This window comes from Podarcis gaigeae (genome assembly GCF_964106915.1).
Source record: "Podarcis gaigeae genome assembly, chromosome: 18".
NCBI lineage: Eukaryota > Metazoa > Chordata > Lepidosauria > Squamata > Lacertidae > Podarcis > Podarcis gaigeae.
In genome coordinates, this window is record NC_139696.1 from 11693287 (window position 1) to 11714875 (window position 21589).

The window sequence follows — 21589 nt, forward strand, 5'->3', positions numbered from 1 at the left end:
CAGGGTAAACCCGTTTGGACAAACTGTTATTCGCCCCTGTGATGTTAAGTGGACAACAACACATATAGAGCATCACTTTGAATCTATCAGACTTTTGCATAGTGGTGATTTTGTGTGACAGTGAGTCACCAGCAAAGTAAAAAAGGGGAGGAAAGCTCTTTTCCTGGGAACACAGAAAACTCAGGTCATTGCTTAGCCCTTCTGCATGCAAAGCAGTTGCTCTACTGCCATCTATAAACTTCACTCCAAAAGAAATTCTGAAGCACCACCCAGTGGACAAGGACCAGAAGGACCTCTCATCGCCCACAGGCGTATCCATGGCAACCCTGCATCTCTGCCAGCCAATCAGAACCCCAACACCAGAGCCCTCTCTCCTCCTGTGGTTTCCAGCACCCAAGATTCAGAAGCATTGCTACCCTCTGGTGGTCTGGCGGTTAGGATTCAGTTCTCTCACCTCCAAGTTCAGGAAAGTTGCTTTTGGGAACATGTCCTGCTCCTTCTGGGGTCCACCTTCGCTCCCCACCTCCGCCCAGCTCTCACCTGTGGCTCCTCCAAGCTGTCAGCAGGTGACAGCGGCCACAGTCTTGGGAATGGCTTTGACTGGCGGGCTGAACCAGGTGAGGGGAGCCGGTGTGCCTTGAACGCTTGATGAGTTAGGGACTCCGCCTGTGTGCAAAGACAGGCTCTGGTGGAATGAAGGGATGACTTTTAGAAGACATCTGAAGGCAGCCCTCTTTAGGGAAGCTTTTAATGTTTAATAGATTATTGTATTTTAATTTTCTGTTGGAAGCCGCCCAGAGTGGCTGGGGAAACCCAGCCAGATGGGCGGGATATAAATATATTATTATTATTATTATTATTATTATTATTATTATTAAGTGATCAATTAGCCCAACAGTGATCAAGAAGGCAGTTTCTGTAGAGGGAAGTGAGGGGCAAATGGGGCTCATCATCAACCTGGGAAGAGAGCCTGTCTACGAGAAGGAAAACTCAGATACCTAACCTCTGCTGCCTTGCGGGTTATCTTTGGGAAAAGAAAAGGCTCAGGAGTGAACCCTACTCAAACCAGAGTGGAGTCCCTAAGGCGGTTGGATGGTGCCTTGTCCGCCTCCTTCTGGCAACTCCTTCAGCCCAGCTGCTGCCCAACGTCTTGCTCTGCTTCCCTTTGGACCCCCTCAGTGAGGCCAAGAGGGGGGTCTTGTCACCCGGGCAGCCCAGGACCCCCAGACACTCTGCCCAGGCTTGCTCCCCCAGGGAGGTCACTTGGGTGCTGCTGACGCAGCAAAAGCAACGCCGGAGGCAGCAGTTACAAGTTCACAGAATCATAGCATTGTGGAGTCGGAAGGGCCCCCAAGTGTCATCTAGTCCAACCCCGCGCAATGCAGGGGTTACGGACCTCTGCAGCCGCAGTCGGTGCTCTCATTCCCCAACAACTGGGGGCAGGAGAACACATCCATCCTGCCTAGTAGCCCCTGAATTCGTGAAAAACCCCACAGATTTGTGCAATCCTCTTTTAAGGCCATCCACACTGGCTGCAAAAGGGCCCATGTGAAGGGAAAACCTTGTGAATTTTTGCAGAGGAAAACGTGCAAAAAAAAATTCCCTCTCCGTTCCATCTTAAAGAACCTCGTCTGGGAAAGGAAACTGCAAGCCCCGACATGCAACGCGCTTGGCAGGCGCCTGAAAACCGGAAACAGGTGGGGGGTGGCAAAATCCCCGCCTCCCTTCAAACCTTTTTATTTTTATTTTGCCTTGTCATTGGCTGGCTGGCTGGCAATCAACTGGAAGTGCCGCTTGGGATTGGCTGGGGGGGTCTCACTCCTTCTTTGGTCTGCAGGATCAGAAGTGCAGGGAAACTTACCTGCCTTGCCTGTCTCTTAATTTGGGGCTGTTTTTGGCTCGGGATCCTAAAAGAAAATGGTAAGTTTTTAAAAATGCAAGAATGCATTGTTGGGTGTTTATGGACTTAGGGGCCTGGAGCTGGGCTGCGGGGCAGGTGGGTTTGCTTTCTGCATGAGAGAGAAGGTTTGCATGCTTGCCAAGGTCCCAGGACCACAGAACCGTAGAGTTGGAAGGGGACCCCCAAAGGACATCTAGCCCAACCCCGCCCAAGGCACGAAGCGCAGCTGCAGAACTCCTGGCAGGTGGTCATCCGACCGCCGTTTAAGAGCCTCCAAGGAAGGAGAAATGAGATCACCACCTTCCGGGGACATCGAGCTGCAGGGACCCCCAAAGGTCATCCATTCCAACCCCCCCGTAATGCAGGAATCTCAGTTCAAGCAGCCAGGATGGAGGGCCAGCCAACCTCTGCTTACAAACTCCCAAGGAAGGAGAGTCCTCCAGCTCCCAAGGAAGACCGTTCCACTGTCAGAAAGTTTCCCCCAATGTGGGAATCACCTTCCTTGAAATTTGAATCCCGTGTCCAGGCCACACAGCCGGCCGCCAGCTCCACTTCCTGCCCTTAAAATAGAAATGAGTCAATATCTCTGCACTAACCTTACATGGGGTCTATGTTTTCGGTACAGTAATAGTAATAGTAATAGTAATAGTAATAGTAATAGTAATTTATTATTTGTACCCCACCCATCTGACCGAGTTTCCCCAGCCACTCTGGGCAGCTTCCAACAAAGATTAAACATACATTAAAATGGCACACATTAAAAACTTCCCTGAACAGGGCTGCCTTCAGATGTCTTCTAAAAGTCTGGTAGTTGTTCTTTTCTTTGACATCGGATGGGAGGGCGTTCCACAGGGCAGGTGCCACCACTGAGAAGGCCCTCTGCCTGGTTCCCTATAATCCCACTTCTCGCAGGGAGGGAACCTCAGTGGATGATGGGGTGGAGACACTCCTTCAAAGATACTGGGCTGAGGCCGTTTAGGGCTTTAAAGATCAACACCAACAGAGAGGTGCGAAGTGTAGGATTTGGGGTGGAGGGTGGGGTGGAGGGCGAATATCGAGGTGGATCTGAAAAGTGGGATGAGAAATTCACTACCTGCTTCTAGAACTGAACGCAGGATCCCTGCTGGATTAGCCCAAAGGGGTAGAACTGTAGAGTTGGAAGGGACCCTGAGGGTCATCCAGTCCAACCCCCAGCAGTGCAAGAATAGGCAGCTGTCCCATGTGGGGAGCGAAGCTGCAACCTTGGTGTGCCCCTATTTTCCAGGGGCAGTCTCAAATTTGCAGGAGCCATTCCAGTTTCTGATTTGATCCCGGGACGTCCCACTTTTCCTTAGGACGTTGCTCTTTTTGTTGGAGAAATGTTGAAGGGAATAATAATAATAATAATAATAATAATAATAATAATAATGTTACTATTTATACCCCGCCCATCTGGCTGGTTTTCCACAGCCTCTCTGGGTGGCTTCAGTGCCATGCGCTAAACAACTAAGCTATCTGACTTATCATCAGTGAATAGGACATCCCTATTTTCATTGGAGAAATGTTGGAGGGGATGATGATGATGATGATGATAAATAGAACTTTGATGAGAATAAAACATTGGACTTGACCCAAGGCCTCTTCCTCTGCTTCTGCCCCACAGGCGGTGATGGGGGTGCAGCTCGTGGTCTCTCTGCTGGTGGCCAGCATCATGCAGAAGATGGCCCCTCACTGGTCCTTTGCCCGGTGGATCCTCTGCAACGGAAGGTACCAGAAATCCCCTTTTTCTCAGGGCTGGGGATGGCAGGGAGGTTCCTCAGGAGTGCAGCAAGAGGTCAAAATTTGCTTATTATTTTTTCACCATGGATGGAAGCAAAAGGAACTTGGGGGCTCCCACATTCGGCCTTGGGACCCCCCCCCCCAAAATTATCCATTTGTCCACGATTCCACCTGCAGAAAAACGCCATTGAATTTATTCCCTGTTTATTTGGCATTCATACCAAATTTGCTGGTTTGGTTAGGCTGTGGCCGCGTTCGCGCCAGACCTTTAAAAAGTTCTGATCCCGCTTTAAAACCTCCAGGGCTTCCAAATAATTCTGGGAGCTGTAGTTTGTTAGGGTGCGATTCCCCTTGTGAAGCTACAGTTCCCAACATCATTTAGCGATCCATCCTTCTTCCCAGGGAACTCTGGGAATCGTAGGCTCACATCCGCACTCTGCCTTTAAAGCATCGTGATATCACTTTGGACAACTGTGGTGGCGGCATCCCCCCTGCAATGAATCCTGGGAGCTGTAGTTTCAAGTGATCAATCAATTGATTGATCAACCTTTATTGGCATACATAGAGGACAAGTTGGGAGCTGTAGTTTGTGAAGGGTGCCGAGTGTTGTTAGGGAACCCCACTTTCCCCTCCAGTTTTAACTCTCAATCCCTTTCCCCAGGGAGCTCTGGGAACCGTAGTTCTGCAAAGGAGAATAGGGGGCCTCTTCACAGTGCTCAGCACCCCAAACAAACTACAGCTCCCTGGAGTCTTTCCCCTCTCAGCACTAGCATTCCCAGAGCTCCCTGGGAAGGGAGATGAGCTGCTAAACTGGTCCAGGAATTGTAGTTCTCAGAGGGGAAAAGTGGGGACCTCCTCACAACACCCAGTGCCTTTGAACTACAGTTCCCCAGGAAGCCAGGGCTGTTTAAAGTGGCGTCAAAAGTGATTTAAGTTTTTATTATAAACAATAAAATTATTATAAATAATACAATTATTATTATTATTATTATTATTAACCCTGTATTGACATATTTTTTTTATATTTTGCTGGAAGCCGCCCAGAGTGGCTGGGGAAACCCAACCAGATGGGTGAGGTATAAATATGATGATGATGATGATTAAGATAGGGTGCAAATGTGGCCTATGTTTTCCTCAGGAGCAGAACCAATGAAATTAATGGAGCCATGCCAGCCCTTGCCCATCTTTTTCTCCAATATTTTATTTTCAATTTTTCTGGTAACAATAATTTTCATATGCTTACATATCAAATCCAAATTTGCAATGATTGACTTCCCCACCCCCACCCCACCCCCACCCCTGTTTTCCTTTTTTTTTATCCTTTTATTTTCCTTCTTATAATTCTTATAATTATTTTTCACATCATAATTCTACCTTCAGTTCACAAATTCTACCTTCAGTTCACAATCCTGCTAGTGTTTCCCCATTTTTACAGTGCTCTTTAAAGTAATCTACAAAAATTTTCCATTCATGATTAAATTCTTCTTCATCTTGGTGCCTGATCTTCACGGTGAGTTTTGCCATTTTGGCCTAGTCTCTCCCCTTAGTCCTCCATTCTTCTTTCATTGGTACGTTCTCTTCTTTCCACTTTTGGGCAAGTCACATTCTGGCAGCTGTGGTTGCATATATAAATTGCCTCTTTTGTTTCTTTGACACTTCATCTCCTAATATTCCTAGTAAAAAAAGCCTCTGGTTTTTTAACAAACGTATTTTTGAACATTTTTTTATTTCATTATATATCATTTCCCACCCATCCCAATGGGACTCCTCTTGAGTTGCGTTCAGCCCAATGTCTGTTTGGTGAGCCCTTTCCCCCTCTTCTTCTGCCAGCCTGCGCCGGTTCAAACACCCCTCGGAAGAGGAGCTGCTCGCCCTGGCGGGGAAGCCCAGGCCAAAGGGGAAGAGGGAGCGGTGAGTAGAGTTGACGTGAGGGCGGCCATCTTGTCTGTCTGGGTGGCAGAGGGAGCTGGTGGCTGGCAATGGGGAAGGAACAACGAATCTCCACCCGGAGACACACGGGAAAGGCGTGGGGGCAACTTAGATCCATCTTCGCCCCCCTGGCGCCGTCTTTGGACCACACAGCTCCCTCTGGCGCCAACCAACTGTTTATGTTTATCTGTCTATCTGACAGGAAGATCAACGGCGTCACGGAGGAAAAGCCTTCCTCTGTCCCCCGGGATATTGACCTTCGCTTGGACAGCAGCCCCATCACCGCCGTGGACGCTCTGGGTAAATGCGCGGAGGTTGGATCCCCTAAGCTCCCTCCCTTTGGCAGAAATGGGGGGGCTGCCTATCCTCCCCTCCCCAAATAGCTTTGGGGGTCAGGGAGGACTGAGGTGGTCTGGTCCCCTCAGGGACACCCCAAGCCTTTCTTCCTGAGATGGTTTAAGCTTTTGTTTGTCAGAGCCAAGTTTCTAGTCCCTTTGGCTGGCGGAGAGCGTTGTGCCCAATTTTCCCTGAAGCAAGCAAGTTTCCTGCCGCTTGCCATAGGCTGCCCAGCGAGTCACGGGGATCATAGATGGCATTTGTGTATTATTCGTATTAGGTACTTGTTTATATATCGCTTACATGCCAAAGGAGTTTCTAAGCAGTTTAATGATGATGATGATGATATTTATATGCCACCTATCTGACTGCAGACTAGGGTTCAAATTCCCCCCTTTGCCAGGAAGCTTACAGGTTTATAATAAAAATAATAATTCATACCCCATCCATCTGACTGGGTTGCCCCAGCCACTCTGGGCGGCTCCCAACAAAAAATAGTGTAAATGCCCTCCCATCAGATGTCAAGGAAATAAACAACTATCTGACTTTTAGAAGACAGCTGAAGACAGCCCTATACAGTCATACCTTGGGTTGAAGTTGCTTCAAATTAAGCGCTTTCAGGTTGTGCTCCGCAGCCACCTGGAAGTAACAGAATGCGATACTTTCGGGTTTTGCCACTCGCACATGCGCAGATGGTCAAAATGACGTCACGGGCATGCGCGGAAGCAGCAAATCATGACCCGCGCAGATGTGGGTTGCGTTCGCTTCTGGATGCGAACGGGGCTCCGGAACAGATCCCGTTCATATCCAGAGGTACCACTGTATAGGGAGGTTTTTGATGTTTGATGTCTTAATTGTGTTTTATTTTGTTGGAAGCCACCCAGAGTGGGCGGGGTATTGTTATTATTATACACTGAAAATCTTCAGTGGCGCAGAATTTGGCAGCCAGGTTGCACACCAGGGTTAAGGCAGTTTGAGCTTATTGCACTGATCCTGGCCCGACTGCACTGACTGCCAATTAGTTTCTGGGTCCAATTCAACACTAAGCTGGATGGCTCTAGATAAGGCAGGCTCCACAGTTCCTTGTCAAATTAACCATTTATTTGGAATATAGCTCAGTCGGCAAACCATGAGACTCTGAATCTCAGAGTAGTGGGTTTGAGCCCCACCTTGTGCAAAAAGATTCCTGCATTGCAGGGGGTGGGCTAGATGACTCTCAGGGTCCCCTCCTACCCATTCTTGACCATTCCACAAGGCCTGGACATTTGCTTCTTCTTTTTGGAAGAGGCTTTTGGGTGCAGCTGGTCAGGCCCAGGAGGCAATAAGAGCATCTTCCTGTCTCTCTTCTCTCCACTTAGTGCTGTGCTATTTCCTGGAATATCAGTGGTACGTGGACTTTGCAGCATACGCCACCGGGATCTATGTCTTCACTGAAGGCTACTACTGCCTGGTTGACCCCCAGAAGGAAGCCAACATTGGGATCCTCTGGTGCTTGCTGACTGTCATCTTCTCCGTGTATCCTTCGGCCCCGGAGACGCCGTTCGCGGCCACCAACTTGGGACGGCTTTAAAAGAGGATTGGGCCAGTTGAGGAACACCTTGAGATTCCTGCATTGCAAGGGGGTTGGACTAGATGACCGCTGGGTGCCTTCCAACTCTAAACTGGAAGAGGGCTCTCAAGGGCAGATGGGGGGCTGGGGGATGAGTGGCTGGGGGAGCCTAGTCAGATGGGCAGGGTATAATCATCATCAGAGGAGGAGGAGAGTTGCTCTTGTGATTGGATCCTGCTTGTGGACTTCCCCTTTGGGCATCTCCCTGGCCCCTGTGAGAGCAGGATGCTGGACCCCTGGCCTGATCCAGAAGGCTCCTCTTAGGTTCTCATGACCGCTTCCCATTTCACAAGTGTCTGCATCATGATTTGTAAGTCTGAGAAATTGAGCTTCCATTTAAGAAATGCGCCAAGTTTCCTGGGCAGAGGCCTGGAGTCCTGTGTCCAGTTCTGAGCACTACAATTGAAGAAGGATGTTGACAAGTTGGAAGGTGTGCAGAGGAGAGCGAATGAGATGGTCAAGGGTCCGGAAACCAAGCCTGATGAGGAACGGTTGAGGGAGCTGGGGATGTTTAGCCTGGGAAAGAGGAGACTGAGGAGAGATATGGGAGCCATCTTCAAATATCTCAAGGGCTGTCACATGGAAAATGGAGCCAGCTTGTTTTCTCCTGCTCTGGAGGGCAGGACTCGAATCCATGGCTTCATGTTACAAGAAAGGGGATTCTGACTAAACATCAGGAAGATCTTTCTGACAGTTAAGAGCAGTTCAACTGAGAGATGGAAGGTGGTGGACTCTCCCTGCTTGGAAGTTTTTCAGCAGAAGTTTTTAAGCATCTGCCCTGGATAGAATCCTAGAATCCTAGAGTTGGAAGAGACCCCAAGGGCCATCGAGTCCAACCCCCTGCCAAGCAGGAAACACCATCAGAGGACTCCTGACATGTGGTTGATGCTTTAGTTGAGGTTCCTGCATTGCAGGGGCTTGGACTAGATGACCCTCGGGACCCCTTCCCACCTTGCAGTGTTATGCTTCTTTGCTTCTATGATTCTACACCTCAGGATTTTTTTTAAAAAAAGTTTTAAAGCATTTGAATTTCAAGTTTATAGATCTTGTAGTTGCAAAACAATCAATATTTCTGCAGGAAGTACCAGGAAGCTGAGAGGCAGTGGATTAACCATGAATTCCTCTTCCCAGGGAACTCTGGGAACTGTAGCTTTGGGAGAGGAATGGCTGGGTTGTGTGTCTCCTAACAATTGTCAGCACCACCCAGAGCAAACTACAGCTCCCAGAATTCTTTGGAGGGGAATGCCATGGTTGTTAAAGCGGCATCAGAGAGCTTTTAATTGTATAGAGTCAATTAAGGTGGCTGAAGTGATACTCAGAGTAGACCCAATGGGATTTAGGGACCCGAGTTAGTTGCGGGGAAAGAGGGGTGGATTGATAGAGCACCCTGGGAACTGTAGTTCCGAGAAGGGAACAGCGGGAATGAAATAATCCCTAAAGTGAAGCTATTTCAGGATTGTGTCCCAACCAAGAAGAAGTGTCAGACTAAATGAATGGAAGAATAAGGAACCAAGAAGAAATTTCATCAAGGAACGGGGAAAATTTGTGGAATACTGTATCTGAATAAAAAAAAATTGTACACAATTAAGTTCAGTGGCAAGATTAAGGTAAAAATCAGGGAGTAACTAATAAATGGAATAACGCTGGAAATGCAGTGTTAAAAATTAACATTATAAGAAACCTCAAAGGGGGTGAAGGGAAAGGCCTCTTTCTCTCTCTGTATATGTGTGTTTATTGGGAAGTTATTCAATTTGTATGTCTAAAATCGGGGGGGGGGGGGGGATGTATAGAGACAAATGAATGAATGAATAACGTGAAACCTTTGTCTTTCTCGGGAGAAGCGATGTTTCCGGCATGTGATCCTTAGCACAACCCTTCCCTTCAGCAAAATCTTTTTCACGGTGATGACGCATTACTTCCGATCCAAGGAGGGGGGCGAGCGATCGGTCTGCCTGGCCTTTGCTTTCTTCTTCCTCCTGGTCGCCATGCTGGTCCTGGTCGTCCGCGAAGACTACCTTGAATTTGGCCTCGACGCAGGTGAGGGAGCTGGGGGCAAGCTCACAAAGCAGTGGTTATATATAAAGAATTTTACTTATTTCCTCTAACGTATTCCTCTTCTCGATGTTGGAAGAATGGAAAAATTCACTTTTCTAAGATTTTCTAAAATTACTTTTAGATACAAAAGGGTTAGAATACCAAATCAGGTTACTACTACTACTACTAATAATAATAATAATTTATTATACCCCGCCTATCTGGCTGTGTTTCCCCAGCCACTCTGGGCGGCTACCAACCGAGTATTAAAAACACAATGCAGCATCAAACATTAAAAACTTCCCTAAACAGGGCTGCCTTCAGATGTCTTCTAAAAGTAAGATGGTTGCTTATTGCCTTGACATCTGAAGGGAGGGCATTCCACATACCCTTCGCCCACCACAAAAAAATATTTGAGGGACTCCTCCAAAGCTGATGGGCATTGCCTTTCAAATAGTGTGTGTGCACCGTGTCATGTGACTGATTATGAAGGGCTTACCTGCAGCTCCCCCCGCAAAGTATTTTATTCGAATTGGCACCTCTGGCATCGTGCCTGCATTTCCCTAATTTTCATCCCCCCATAACTCAAAAAAGTTAAGACGTAGGAGATTTTTATTCACACCAGTGACTTGGCCTTTGTGAGATAATTCGGTACAGCAATTTTAATGAAAATCTGAGATTGATTTTTTTTTTTAAAAAATGTGATATTTTGTGGGGCAGGGGAACCTTGAAGAAGATGACCTTGTTGCTGTTTGCATTGGGCTCCCCGGGAAAATTCAATTGGGGGGGAATGTAGGTCCGCCACTGCATTTTGATAAGGCCTCGCTCCTGCCAGCAATCGCGCTGCATCATTCTCCTGGATTCTCCCCCAACTCTCTTGTCCCCACAGGGCTGAATAGCGTCCAGGACAACTTGGAGGTCTTCCTAAAAGGGCAAGGCTGGGACTGGACGTAAGTGTGTCTCTGAAATCTTAAACCCTGCCTGGAGTTATTTCTCTTTGTCCACCTCCTGCCCTCGAGTGGAGATCTGATGTCCGAAATGAGGCCACTCCAGGACTGTTTCGGTCAGCTCACGTCAAAAAGGATATTCTAGAGCATGGGTAGGCAAACTAAGGCCTGAGGGCCGGATCAGGCCCAATCGCCTTCTAAATCCAGCCTGTACACGGTCCGGGAATCAGCATCTTTTTACATGAGTAGAATGTGTCCTTTTATTTAAAATACATCTCTGGGTTATTTGTGGGGCATAGGAATTCGTTCGTTATATTTTTTTCAAAATATAGTCCGGCCCCCCACAAGATCTGAGCGACGGTCGACCGGCCCCCTCCTGAAAATGTTTGCTGATCCCTGTTCTAGAGTTAGGAAAGGTTGGCCAAAATGAGCCAGGTGATTTCCCCACAAGGAAAAGTTGCTGCGTTCGGGACTTTTTAGTTTGCAAAAAAGGTGGGGAAGAGTGTTCCTAAAACCTGTACTGAATTTTCATTTGACTCAACTGGACAAATCAAGGAAAGCCAAAATCCCACTCTGTTCTGCCTTGGTTAGTCCACACCTGGAATATTGTGTCCAATTCTAGGCACCGCAATTTAAGAAGGATGTTGACAAGTTGGAACATGTGCAGAGGAGGGAGACCAAGATGACCAAGGGTCTGGAAGCCAGACCATATGAGGAGCGCTTGAAGGAGCTGGGGGTGTTTAGCCTGGAAAAGAGGAGATAGGAGAGCCATCTTCAAATAGCCCAAGGGCTGTCACATGGAAGAGGGAACAAGCTTGTTTTTGCTTGCTCTGGAGGTCAGGACTCGAACCCAAGGCTTCAAGTTACAAGAAAGGAGATTCCGACTAAACTTTAGGAAGAACTTTCTGTTGTTAAGAGCTGTTAAGGAAGGACTCTCCTTCCTTGGCGGCTTTTCAACAGAGGTTGGCATCTGTCCTGGATGCTTTAGTTGAGATTCCTGAATTGCAGGGGGTTGGACTAGATGACCCTTGGAGGTCCTTTCCAACTCCTACAATTCTATGGTTCTCTGGCACCCACCAAACCTCCATGGAGGGAGCATTCCACAAATGGGGAGCCACTGCAGAAAAGGCCCCGGTTTTGTCTCAGGGGTTCTTTAGCTGCGATGCCTTGCCTTGCAGGGATGACTCTTGGGGTCCCTTCCTGCTGCGTCTCCAGCAGCCTTAGCCCTTCCCGAAAAACGCCTCCCTCTCTTTCCCCCAGGGTCCCCGTGACCAAGCTGACCGTCAAGCTCTGCCTGGTGGCCCTCTGCTCGTTCCTCGGCGCCTGCCTGACCTTCCCAGGGCTGCGGCTGGCGCAGACTCACCTGGATGCCCTCAAGATGGCCGCAGACCGGCCGGCGGTCCAGTTGCGTAACGGCTTGCCCCTTCCCTTCCCGAAAGACGGGGGTGGGGGGGATAAGGGGCAGGGATGCGGAGGGGGCAGCCTGTGGGGGGCCTGACCCTTCTTCTCCTTGACCCCCAACACGGCAGGCTGCTCCTCCACGCCAGCTTCCTCGCACCCGTGGCCGTCATGCTGATGTGGGTCAAGCCCATCTCCCGGGACCTCCTGCTCAACGCCCCCATGGGGAAAGAGACCGTCCAAATGTAAGTGCTTCTGTGATCGCCAGGAGGGAGAGGCGGCCCTTCAGAGCTCTCCCTCTGACCCCCGGAGCTCTCCCTAGGCCACACACACCCCCCGCTCATCTCTCCCTGGCAGCATCCTTGAGTGTTCCTTTTAAAAACAAAACAAAAAACCCTCGTATTAATTTTTCAGTTAGATAAATTTTTTTTTTACAAATTTTAACCTAAACCATAAGTTACTTTATCCCTTGACTTCGTATCTTCCGGTTCCATGGTTTCCATATTTACCCTTGAATGCTGCATATTTTGTCCCTATACTAGTAAATACATTCAATTTAGTAATAATAATTTATTATTTATACCCCCCCCCCATCTGGCTGGGTTTCCCTAGCCACTCTGGGAGGCTTCCAACCAAATATCAAAAACAATACAGCGTCAGACATTAAATACTTCCCTGAACAGGGCCGCCTTCAATTTAGCCTACATATCCTAATAATTTGCCCTGCTGCTCATATTTCAAGTCCTGCTTGCATTTTCATCTACTCTAATAGTTCCTCAAGCAGTGAAAGGTCTCCAGTCCTCAAGGCATTTTCATCATTTTGGTCTCTAATCTTTGCTGTTCCCCTCCATCTCCAAAAGCCATTCTTCCTTTACTGGAAACCTCTCCATCTTTCCATCATTGGGCAGACAGTATTCTTGCTGCTGTCGTCGTTTTACGTAAATAGTCTAACCTGCTCTTTTGGAACATCCTCCTCCTTGAATGTTCCTGGCTAGCTGGAAATGTCCTTGTGGACTCTGAAAGGATGGCTCAGCCTTCCCTGCTGCGACCAGGGACCTTTCCCTTGAGCTCCTTGGCAAGAAATGGGGGGAGAGTTGAAGGTCATAAATGAGCCAAATAAACTCAACAAGTCCTATTTCAAACAGGAAGCTCAAAGCTTCAAAGTTTCCATTTATCACAGTCACAGACCAGCATTTTAAAAATAGCTACGATACAATTATGATTTTTTTTTTTTTATGTATTCTCCGGTTTTATAGGCTGATTTTAAATATGTGGCTGATTTGTTAAAATCAATAAAGACAATTTGGCAAAAAAGGAAAAGGGAAAAAAGGGAAACCGTCATAGAATTGTAGAGTAGGAAGGGACACCGAGGGCCATCTAGCCCAACCCCCTTCATTTTTTTTTTAAATCATATTTTATTAGATTTTACAAAAGTTAACAACCAATAAAAAAATTAACTAAAATCACAAAAACAACAAACACACATCAAAAATACACACAGAAAAACAGAAAAAAGAAAAACAGAAAAAAGAAAATTTAGCATAAAAAACACTCTCTTTCAAATTAATGCCCTTCCAGATCTTATTTTCCTTACTTCCACCTGCCTTCCTTTCTTGTATTCCACTTTATAAATTAATTCAGCAAAATCATTTGATATTCAAATTCATCCTTTATCCTTCCCTTTATACTCTTATTTATCTTAATCACCAGAACCCCTTCATTTCATTTACAATGCCCTTAGCATTCATAAATTTTACAATATTTTTGTAGGTAAACTTTAAACTTCTTCCAGTCCTCTTCCACCTGTTCTTCTCCTTGATCTCGGATTCTGCCGGTCATTTCTGCCAGTTCCATATAGTCTATTACTTGCATCTGCCATTCTTCCAGAGTGGGTAGATCTTGTGTCTTCCAGTGCTTTGCGATGAGTATTCTTGCTGCTTCTGTGGCATGCATAAAAAAGGTTCTATCCTTCTTTGGCACCAATTGGCCGACCATGCCCAGGAGAAAGGCCTCTGGTTTCTTTAGAAAGGTATACTTAAATATTTTTTTCAGTTAATTATAGATCATTTCCCAGAAAGCCTTAATCCTTGGGCAGGCCCACCAAAGGTGAAAGAATGTTCCTTCCGTTTCTTTGCATTTCCAACATATATTATCGGGCAAATGATAGATTTTTGCTAGCTTGACTGGGGTCATGTACCACCTGTAAATCATTTTCATAATATTCTCTCTTAAGGCATTACATGCCGTAAATTTCATACCTGTGGTCCACAACCGTTCCCAGTCAGCAAGCATAATGTTATGACCAATATCTTGTGCCCATTTTATCATAGCAGATTTAACCGTTTCGTCCTCAGTATTCCATTTCAACAGCAAATTATACATTCTCGACAATTTCTTAGCACTGGGTTCTAGCAATTCTGTTTCCAACTTCGATTTTTCCACCTGGAAACCATTTTTCCTGTCCAAATTATAGGCCTCTCTTACTTGGAAATAATGTAACCAGTCATGCACCTTATCTAAGTTTCTCATAGCTCTGCAATTTCAGTTTGTCTCCCCTCCTGTTCCAGAATTTCCCAATATTTTGGCCAATTCGATCCCATATTAGTTTTTTTCAAGGCCTTAGCCTCCATAGGTGAGAGCCACCTTGGGGTTTTATTCTCCAAGAAATCTTTATATCTGACCCAGACATTGGACAATGCTTTCCTGACAATATGATTTTTGAACGCCTTATGTGCTTTGTCCTTACTGTACCACAAGTATGCATGCCATCCAAAAACATTATCATTTCCTTCCAAATCAAGAATATCTGTATTCTCAAGAAGTAGCCATTCCTTCAGCCAGCAAAAAGCTGCTGCCTCATAATATAGTTTAAAGTCTGGCAGGGCAAACCCCCCTCTATCCTTTGCATCAGTAAGAATTTTATATTTTATTCTGGGCTTTTTGCCCTGCCAGACAAACCTAGCAATTTCTTTTTGCCACTTCTTGAAACAGTCCATCTTGTCAATAATCTGTAACGTGTGAAACAAAAACAACAATCTTGGCAATACATTCATTTTGATAACTGCAATTCTACCCAGTAAGGAAAGCTTTAAGTTTGTCCACATTTCAAGATCTTTTTTTCACTTCAGACCAACACTTTTCATAGTTGTCTTTAAATAAATTAACATTCTTAGAAGTCATATTGACCCCTAGGTATTTTACTTTTTTCACCACTGTTAATCCTGTTTCTCCCTGAAACCTTTCCTTCTCAATCGGTGTTAGATTCTTCTCTAAAACCATAGTTTTTGATTTATTCAATTTAAACCCTGCCACCTGACCAAATTCTTGTATTATTTCCAAAGCTCTTTTAGTGCTAGGGATTGGCTCCTGTAATGTCAAAACTAGATCATCTGCATAGGCTTTCAGTTTGTAATGTTTGGCTCCGACCTGTATACCCTGAATCTGTTGGTCCCTTCTAATCATGTTCAGCAGGACCTCCAGAACTGAAATAAAAAGCAAAGGGGAAATTGGGCAGCCTTGTCGTGTCCCTTTCTCTATCTTAACTTCTTCTGTAACTGCATTGTTCACTATTAATTTTGCCTTTTGTTCTGAGTAAATCGCCCCTATACCGTTTCCAAACCTTTCTCCCACCCCCATCCCTTGCAAATTTTTCTTCATAAAACTCCAAGAAATATTATCAAAGGCTTTCTCTGCATCAATAAATATCAGAACAGCTTTTGTATTGATGTTAACTTGTAGTTTTTCCAAAATGTCAATTAAGTTCCTCGTATTATTTAACATATATCTGCCTGGGAGAAAGCCTGCTTGGTCTTTATGTATAATTCCTGCTAGAACTTTTTTCAATCTTTTGGCTAAAATATCTGCAAAAATTTTGTAATCCACGTTAAGTAGGGATATGGGGCGGTAGTTCTTAAGTTGTGTCTTTTCTGATTCATTTTTCGGTATAAGCGTGATGTAAGCATCTTTCCACGACTCCGGCGCTCTTTTCCCCTCCATAATTTCGTTGCAAACCTCCATTAATGGTTAAATTAAATAGTCTTTCATTACTTTGTAATATTTGGAGGAAAGCCCATCCGGGCCTGGAGACTTGCCTAGTTGCAAGTTCTTAATGGTACCTTCAACCTCCTGTTCAGAAATTCTGTCATTCAATATTAGTTTATTCTCTTGGGATATATTTTGTAATCCATTTGTTTCTAAAAATTTCTCAATCTTGGTCTCATTCTGTGGCCCTTGTGCATACAATTGTTTGAAGTATCTCTGGAAACAATCTTTAATCTCCTGTGGGTTTTGTATATTCTTTCCATTTACTTCAAGATTGGTCACGGTATTTAATTTTTGTCTTTTCTTCAGCTGTCAAGCTAGCAGCTTTCCGCACTTATTAGCCGATTCAAAAGTTTTTTGTCTCATTTGTTTCATCTTCCATTCTATGTCCTGATTAACCATTTTCAAATATTGTGCCTGATATAATTTAATTTCTCGCAGGATCTCCTGTGACTTTGGTTTAGTCCTTAGTCTCTTCTCACCTTCTCCAATTTTCTCTAAAATCTTTTCTTTTCTTTCCTCTTGAAGTCTCCTCTTTATAGCATTTTGCTGAATCAAAAAAACTCTCATAACGGCTTTACTTGCGTCCCAGATTACTCTTTTTTCCACAGTTGTCTTCAAGTTTATTTCAAAATAATCTTTCACAATTTTTTGGGCCTTCTTTATAGTTTCGGGGTCCCTGAACAAGGTGTCATTCATTCTCCATCTAAAGGAACCAATCGGTGTTAATTTCATGTCCATTCTCACAGGATTATGGTCGGAGCAGATTTTTGGGCAGATTTCCACCTTCGGGATCTTGGGTGCCATCCCTCTTGTAATCCAAATTTGGTCAATTCTTGTCCAAGTCATGTTAGCTTCAGAGAAGAAAGTCCCCTCTCTACCTAGGGGATTTTTAGTTCTCCAAATGTCAATCAAGTCCATATTGTCTGTCATTTCAAAAAAAGTCTTTGGTAGTCTTCCATCTTTTGTGACTACCTGTCTTTCAGATTTATCCATGTTTCTTGACACAACACCATTCATATCTCCCATCAAGATAATGTTTTGATCCATGTGATCCAACAACGTCTCATGCAGTTTCTTATAAAACTCTGATTTCCCCTCATTAGGTGCATAGACTCCAATTATTAGTACTTTCTCTCCTTGTACTTGTATTTCAATTGCTACAAATCGTCCATGTTCGTCTTTAAAAAGAAATTTTAGTGACAATTTCTCCTTTACGTATATCACAACTCCTCTTTTTTTGACTTTGTCCGATGAGATAAATTCTTGGCCTAGTCTCTTATTTATCAATAATTTCCTGTGGAGTCTTGTTATATGTGTTTCTTGTAAGCAAATCAGATCCAACTGTTCCTTTTTCAACATGTGGAAAATTCTCTTCCTCTTGCTAGGGGAATTCAAACCCCGAATGTTCCAGGTTCACATCTGCAGAGACATGTTGTAGTTATTGTAAGGTTCCTCCAACCGCTCCCAAAAGTTGTTCTTCTTCTGATGGTTGTGTCTCTTTCTCTAATTGGTCCAACCCCAAGGGGTGCCTTCCTAGATCAGGTGATCCCAGTCCTAGTATCTCCAGTTCTTTTGTTCTGGCCTCCCTTCGTAGATCTTCACCAAAATCTCTCAGGAAACTCACTTTATCTTCCTTTGATCTTATCTTTATTTTCTTTCCTTTGAATGTAAACGAGAGGCCTTGCGGAAATTCCCACCTGAACAAAATGTTGCTCTTCCTTAGTAGGCCTACCAGATCTCCGTAGTTAGTTCTGAGATCTAGCCCAACCCCCTTCAGGGTAGGAATGTATCACCCAACCCACCACCCTGAGATTAAGACTGCTCTACCAGTTGAGCTATGTATATGATGCAGAAGTCTCTCTCTGGTGGAATCTAGGCACATATAAAAATGCTGTGAAAATGCTTTTATAAAAAAAAAAACCCGTTTTGAAAAATATATTGAATTTGCCATAGCTCACCATCGCCATCTAGTGTCCTATTTCCATAATGCACTTTACAACACACTTTGCAGTCCTCTGTATGTGTGTGTCTGTTTCTCTTTCTGCCCACAGCCTTTCCAACGCTTCCTATAATTCAGTGCGCCTCTGGACCGTTGTAGCTCTGTGCCTCCTCCGCCTGGCTGTTGTGCGCTACCACCTGCAGGCCTACCTGAACCTCGCCGAGAGATGGGTGGAGCAGGTGAAGAGGGAGGCCGGGAGGATTGCTGTCCTGGAGATCCAGCGGAAGGTGCGGAGGCAGAACCGGGGGGGCGGGGGCGGCTCAGGCATAGGCATGACAAATTGTGGGACAAGTTGTGACTTACTGAAGGTTCCCCCCACCCCTGTATTACAAGCCAAGGCAATCTCTTCCCTGCTCTGCGCTGATAGCCAAAAATACACAGCATGAAAGAAAAAAGGTATGCAGAGGGAAGAGGAAACGCGAGTGTCGTCTGGCTGGCAGGTGGGACATTTTGCTGCAGCGGCCATAAGTTCCAAACAGAGCATTGGAGGGGCTTGATCCTGGGCAAAATTAAATGTCCTGTTTATTTTTAAGTTCCATTCCTCCAAATGGCAATGTTGCTAAGATGGTGTTTTTGTTCTGTTTTGGAGTTTATTTGTTTTTTTACATTATTTATTATTATTATTATTATTGAATTACAGATCACCAGAATCTACTGTTACGTGACTGTGGTCAGTTTGCAGTACCTGGCCCCAATCCTGCTCACCTTGCACTGCATGTTCCTCCTCAAAACGCTAGGTAAGTGGTGGCAGGGGGGAGGCCTTCAGGAGCTGAATGGGGCTGCCCCATAGCTCAATGCCCCCACTTTAGTTTCTACCCAGACACATGAATTTATTATCAAATACTAGCACAGGAATTAGGGGTGCGGGTGGCGCTGTGGGTTAAACCACAGAGCCTAGGGCATTTCCGTGCGCTGCTCTGGTTCGCCAGAAGCACGCCGGCTCCCTCGGCCAATAAAGTGAGATGAGCGCCACAACCCCAGAGTCGGCCACAACTGGACCTAATGGTCAGGGGTCCCTTTACCTTTACCTAGCACAGGAATTGGGGGGGTGTACATCCATGGACCTGCTGGTGTTTGCTGAACTTTTCCTCCCATCATCCCTGATCATGGGGTGTGCTTGCTGGATGAAATAGCCCCATCCCCCCGCCCGCCCCAATCTCTGGCCTGCAGTGTGCCATGCTGCTGGTTGAGCAGGGGAGGGCAACTTTTGTGGCCCTCCAGACATTGCTAGGCTCCACCTCCCAGCAGCCAGCAGGCCCAGTGGTCTGGGATGACAGGCATCCAGATCCCAGCAACATCACGAGGGACCCAGGAGTTCCCCATCTCTACAGGAGAGTGTCAAAAGCAAGCCGGCAGCCAATCACACCAGGCATGTTGGAGTGACATCGTTATTCGTAAGACAGGACCTGCACAGACTTGGCTAAACACCAGGCCTAAGGAGCAGAGCAGCTCATCCCTGGTAGGTCTTGCCCCCCATGAAGCAGTTGCTGAGCCTGAAAGTCCCCGTCTCCCCGCGGCTGCCTAAGTCCCCTCCTCTCTAGGGTTTTCCCCAAGCAATTGGAGACAGTGCCGTCATGCAGCCAACCTCTCCTCCGCACTCTTCATGCCTCTCCTGGTTCTGGGAGACCAGCAAGGAGGGCAGCTTGATGCAGCAGGAGGGGGAGACATCCGTGACTCTTCCCCAGCCTGACTCCTTCTCTCATGCTTCAGTTTCTGCCTCTGATTCTGGACTGATTCTCTGCCACCGACTCGCTCCACTCACTAGGCCCTGTTGCCTCTTCCCCTTCCAACACCTCCTCCTCCTCAGTCTCCTCCCTCTTCTCCCTCTGACCACTCATCATGGTCCCATCCCAGGCTCTGAGCCTTCTTCCCTTGGGGGTTCCCCCGTTGGCTCCTCCTGCCATTCTTCTTCCTCCAGCCAGGATGTTGACAGAGAGACGGTGGAATGCTCCAATCCCAGGGCCCGCTTTTGCCACCCTGTGCTGGGGAGGTCCGCCCCACCAGGTGACAGCCCGCTTTGCTGTGTGCTGACCCACTGGCCCACTTGCTCACCTACACATAATTCCTGCTCGCCTGTGGCGACCGGCAAAGGGCTCGAATACTAGGCTGGGTCAGGAGTTGCGTGCCCCATGCCCTGTTTCTCACATGTGTCTCTCTTTAAAAGGCGACTATTCCTGGGGGCTGTACCCAGAGCCCGCCCTGACCTCGCCAGCAGTGGATGTGGTTCGTGCCCCCCAGGCCGCCCCCTCGAACGACGGCGGGACGGAGGACATCCAGGCAGCTGTGGAGCAGATCACGGGGGCCCTGGGGGCTTTCAGCACCGTCTTCACCCCACTTTTCTACCGGGGGCTTCTCTCTTTCTTCACCTGGTGGGTGTCCGCCTGCCAGGTCATCGCCACCCTCTTCGGCCTGTATTTCCACCAGCACCTGGCTGCGTCCTAACTGCAGGCTTTCTGTGGGGAGCGCTCCCTGGACGGGACAAACCAGAAGACCACCCAACCCCTTCGGGGTGGGACTAGAGGGAGAGCAGGCCGTTGCAATCGGTCAGTTCCTGGTCAGGGGGCCGCCAACGCTATGCAGGCAGAGACCTTTTGGGAAAACTCTTCTACTGCCTGCTGCCAATTTTGATGGTCCACAGAGAGTTGGCAGGACTTCTGCCGGAGGATTTTGGCTGCCCCATGGCCGGATCCTGCACTATCCGATCTTTGTGTGTGCTGGGGAGATTTACAACTGTGTTGCAGGCTGCTGATCAGAGAAGTCAGCTGGCTGGGGAATCTTAACTTTCATTAAAAAAAATTTTTTTAAATGGTATCAAGTTTCCAGACCTTATGGTGGCCCCCAAAGGGCTTAAAAGCACCTGTATAGCAAGTTTCTAGATCTCATGGTTGCAAAAGGGATTAAAAGCCTTTGTCTGCTTGGCTGCAGCTGAGAACACGATGCTGGACGAGATGGACACTGGCCTGATATAGCAGACTCTTCTTATACTCCTATATATATATATATGAAATGTGAATTCTTTACTGAAAAATAAAATGCACAAAATTCCAAGGACACAGAGTAAGATAAGACACAAAAGAAGACAAAACAAGAAATACCGTATTTTTCCTTCTATAACACGCAGATTTTTTCTTCTAAAAAGGAAGGGGAAATGTCTGTGCGTGTTATAGAGCGAATGTGTGGTCCCTGGAGCCGAAAAATCATGCAAAAATCAAATCGAGGCGCTGCACGCTGCACGGAGAAGCGAAAGAGAAAGCGGCTGCTTTCCTGCATTCTGCCTCAGGGTCTTACTGCCCACCCTCCACTGTTTCGTTGCTGTGTTTGCTGAAACGGAACAAAGAGCAGGGAAAGCCCCTCCCCTCCAGGCAAGCTCCGGTGCTGCTGGGGGAGAGGGAGAGAGAGGGGGGAAGGGAGAGAGAGAGGGGGGAGGGGGAGGGAGAGAGAGAGAGGGGGGAGGGAGAGGGAGGGGGAGAGAGAGAGAGAGAGAGAGAGAGAGAGAGAGAGAGATGGCTGGCTTGGGTGGGGGAAAACTTTTGCCTTTCTTTCCTCCCTCCCGTTAAATCCCTCTCCTGCATTCTTAGCCAGCTGCTTCTCTGCACACCCCTCTAATGTCCCTTCTTTGTTTTTCCTTCGCTCCC

At 46.7% G+C, this 21589-nt stretch overlaps 1 protein-coding gene and 1 long non-coding RNA gene across 2 annotated transcripts in view; both read left to right on the forward strand.

Moving 5' to 3' along the window:
- The window catches only part of LOC310835903, a 41264-nt gene that overhangs the window by 7624 nt on the left and 12051 nt on the right, over positions 1-21589 (forward strand). The gene's annotated exons all lie outside the window — the stretch shown is intronic.
- TMEM161A (transmembrane protein 161A) lies at positions 1451-20765 on the forward strand. The gene is made up of 12 exons (XM_083720535.1): positions 1451-1920; positions 3543-3646; positions 5489-5569; positions 5790-5887; positions 7282-7438; positions 9418-9569; positions 10456-10516; positions 11774-11917; positions 12043-12156; positions 18007-18181; positions 18595-18691; positions 20119-20765. Exons 1-12 carry the CDS (start codon positions 1918-1920, stop codon positions 20394-20396), a joined length of 1464 nt encoding a protein of 487 aa, XP_083576661.1. The 5' UTR covers positions 1451-1917; the 3' UTR covers positions 20397-20765.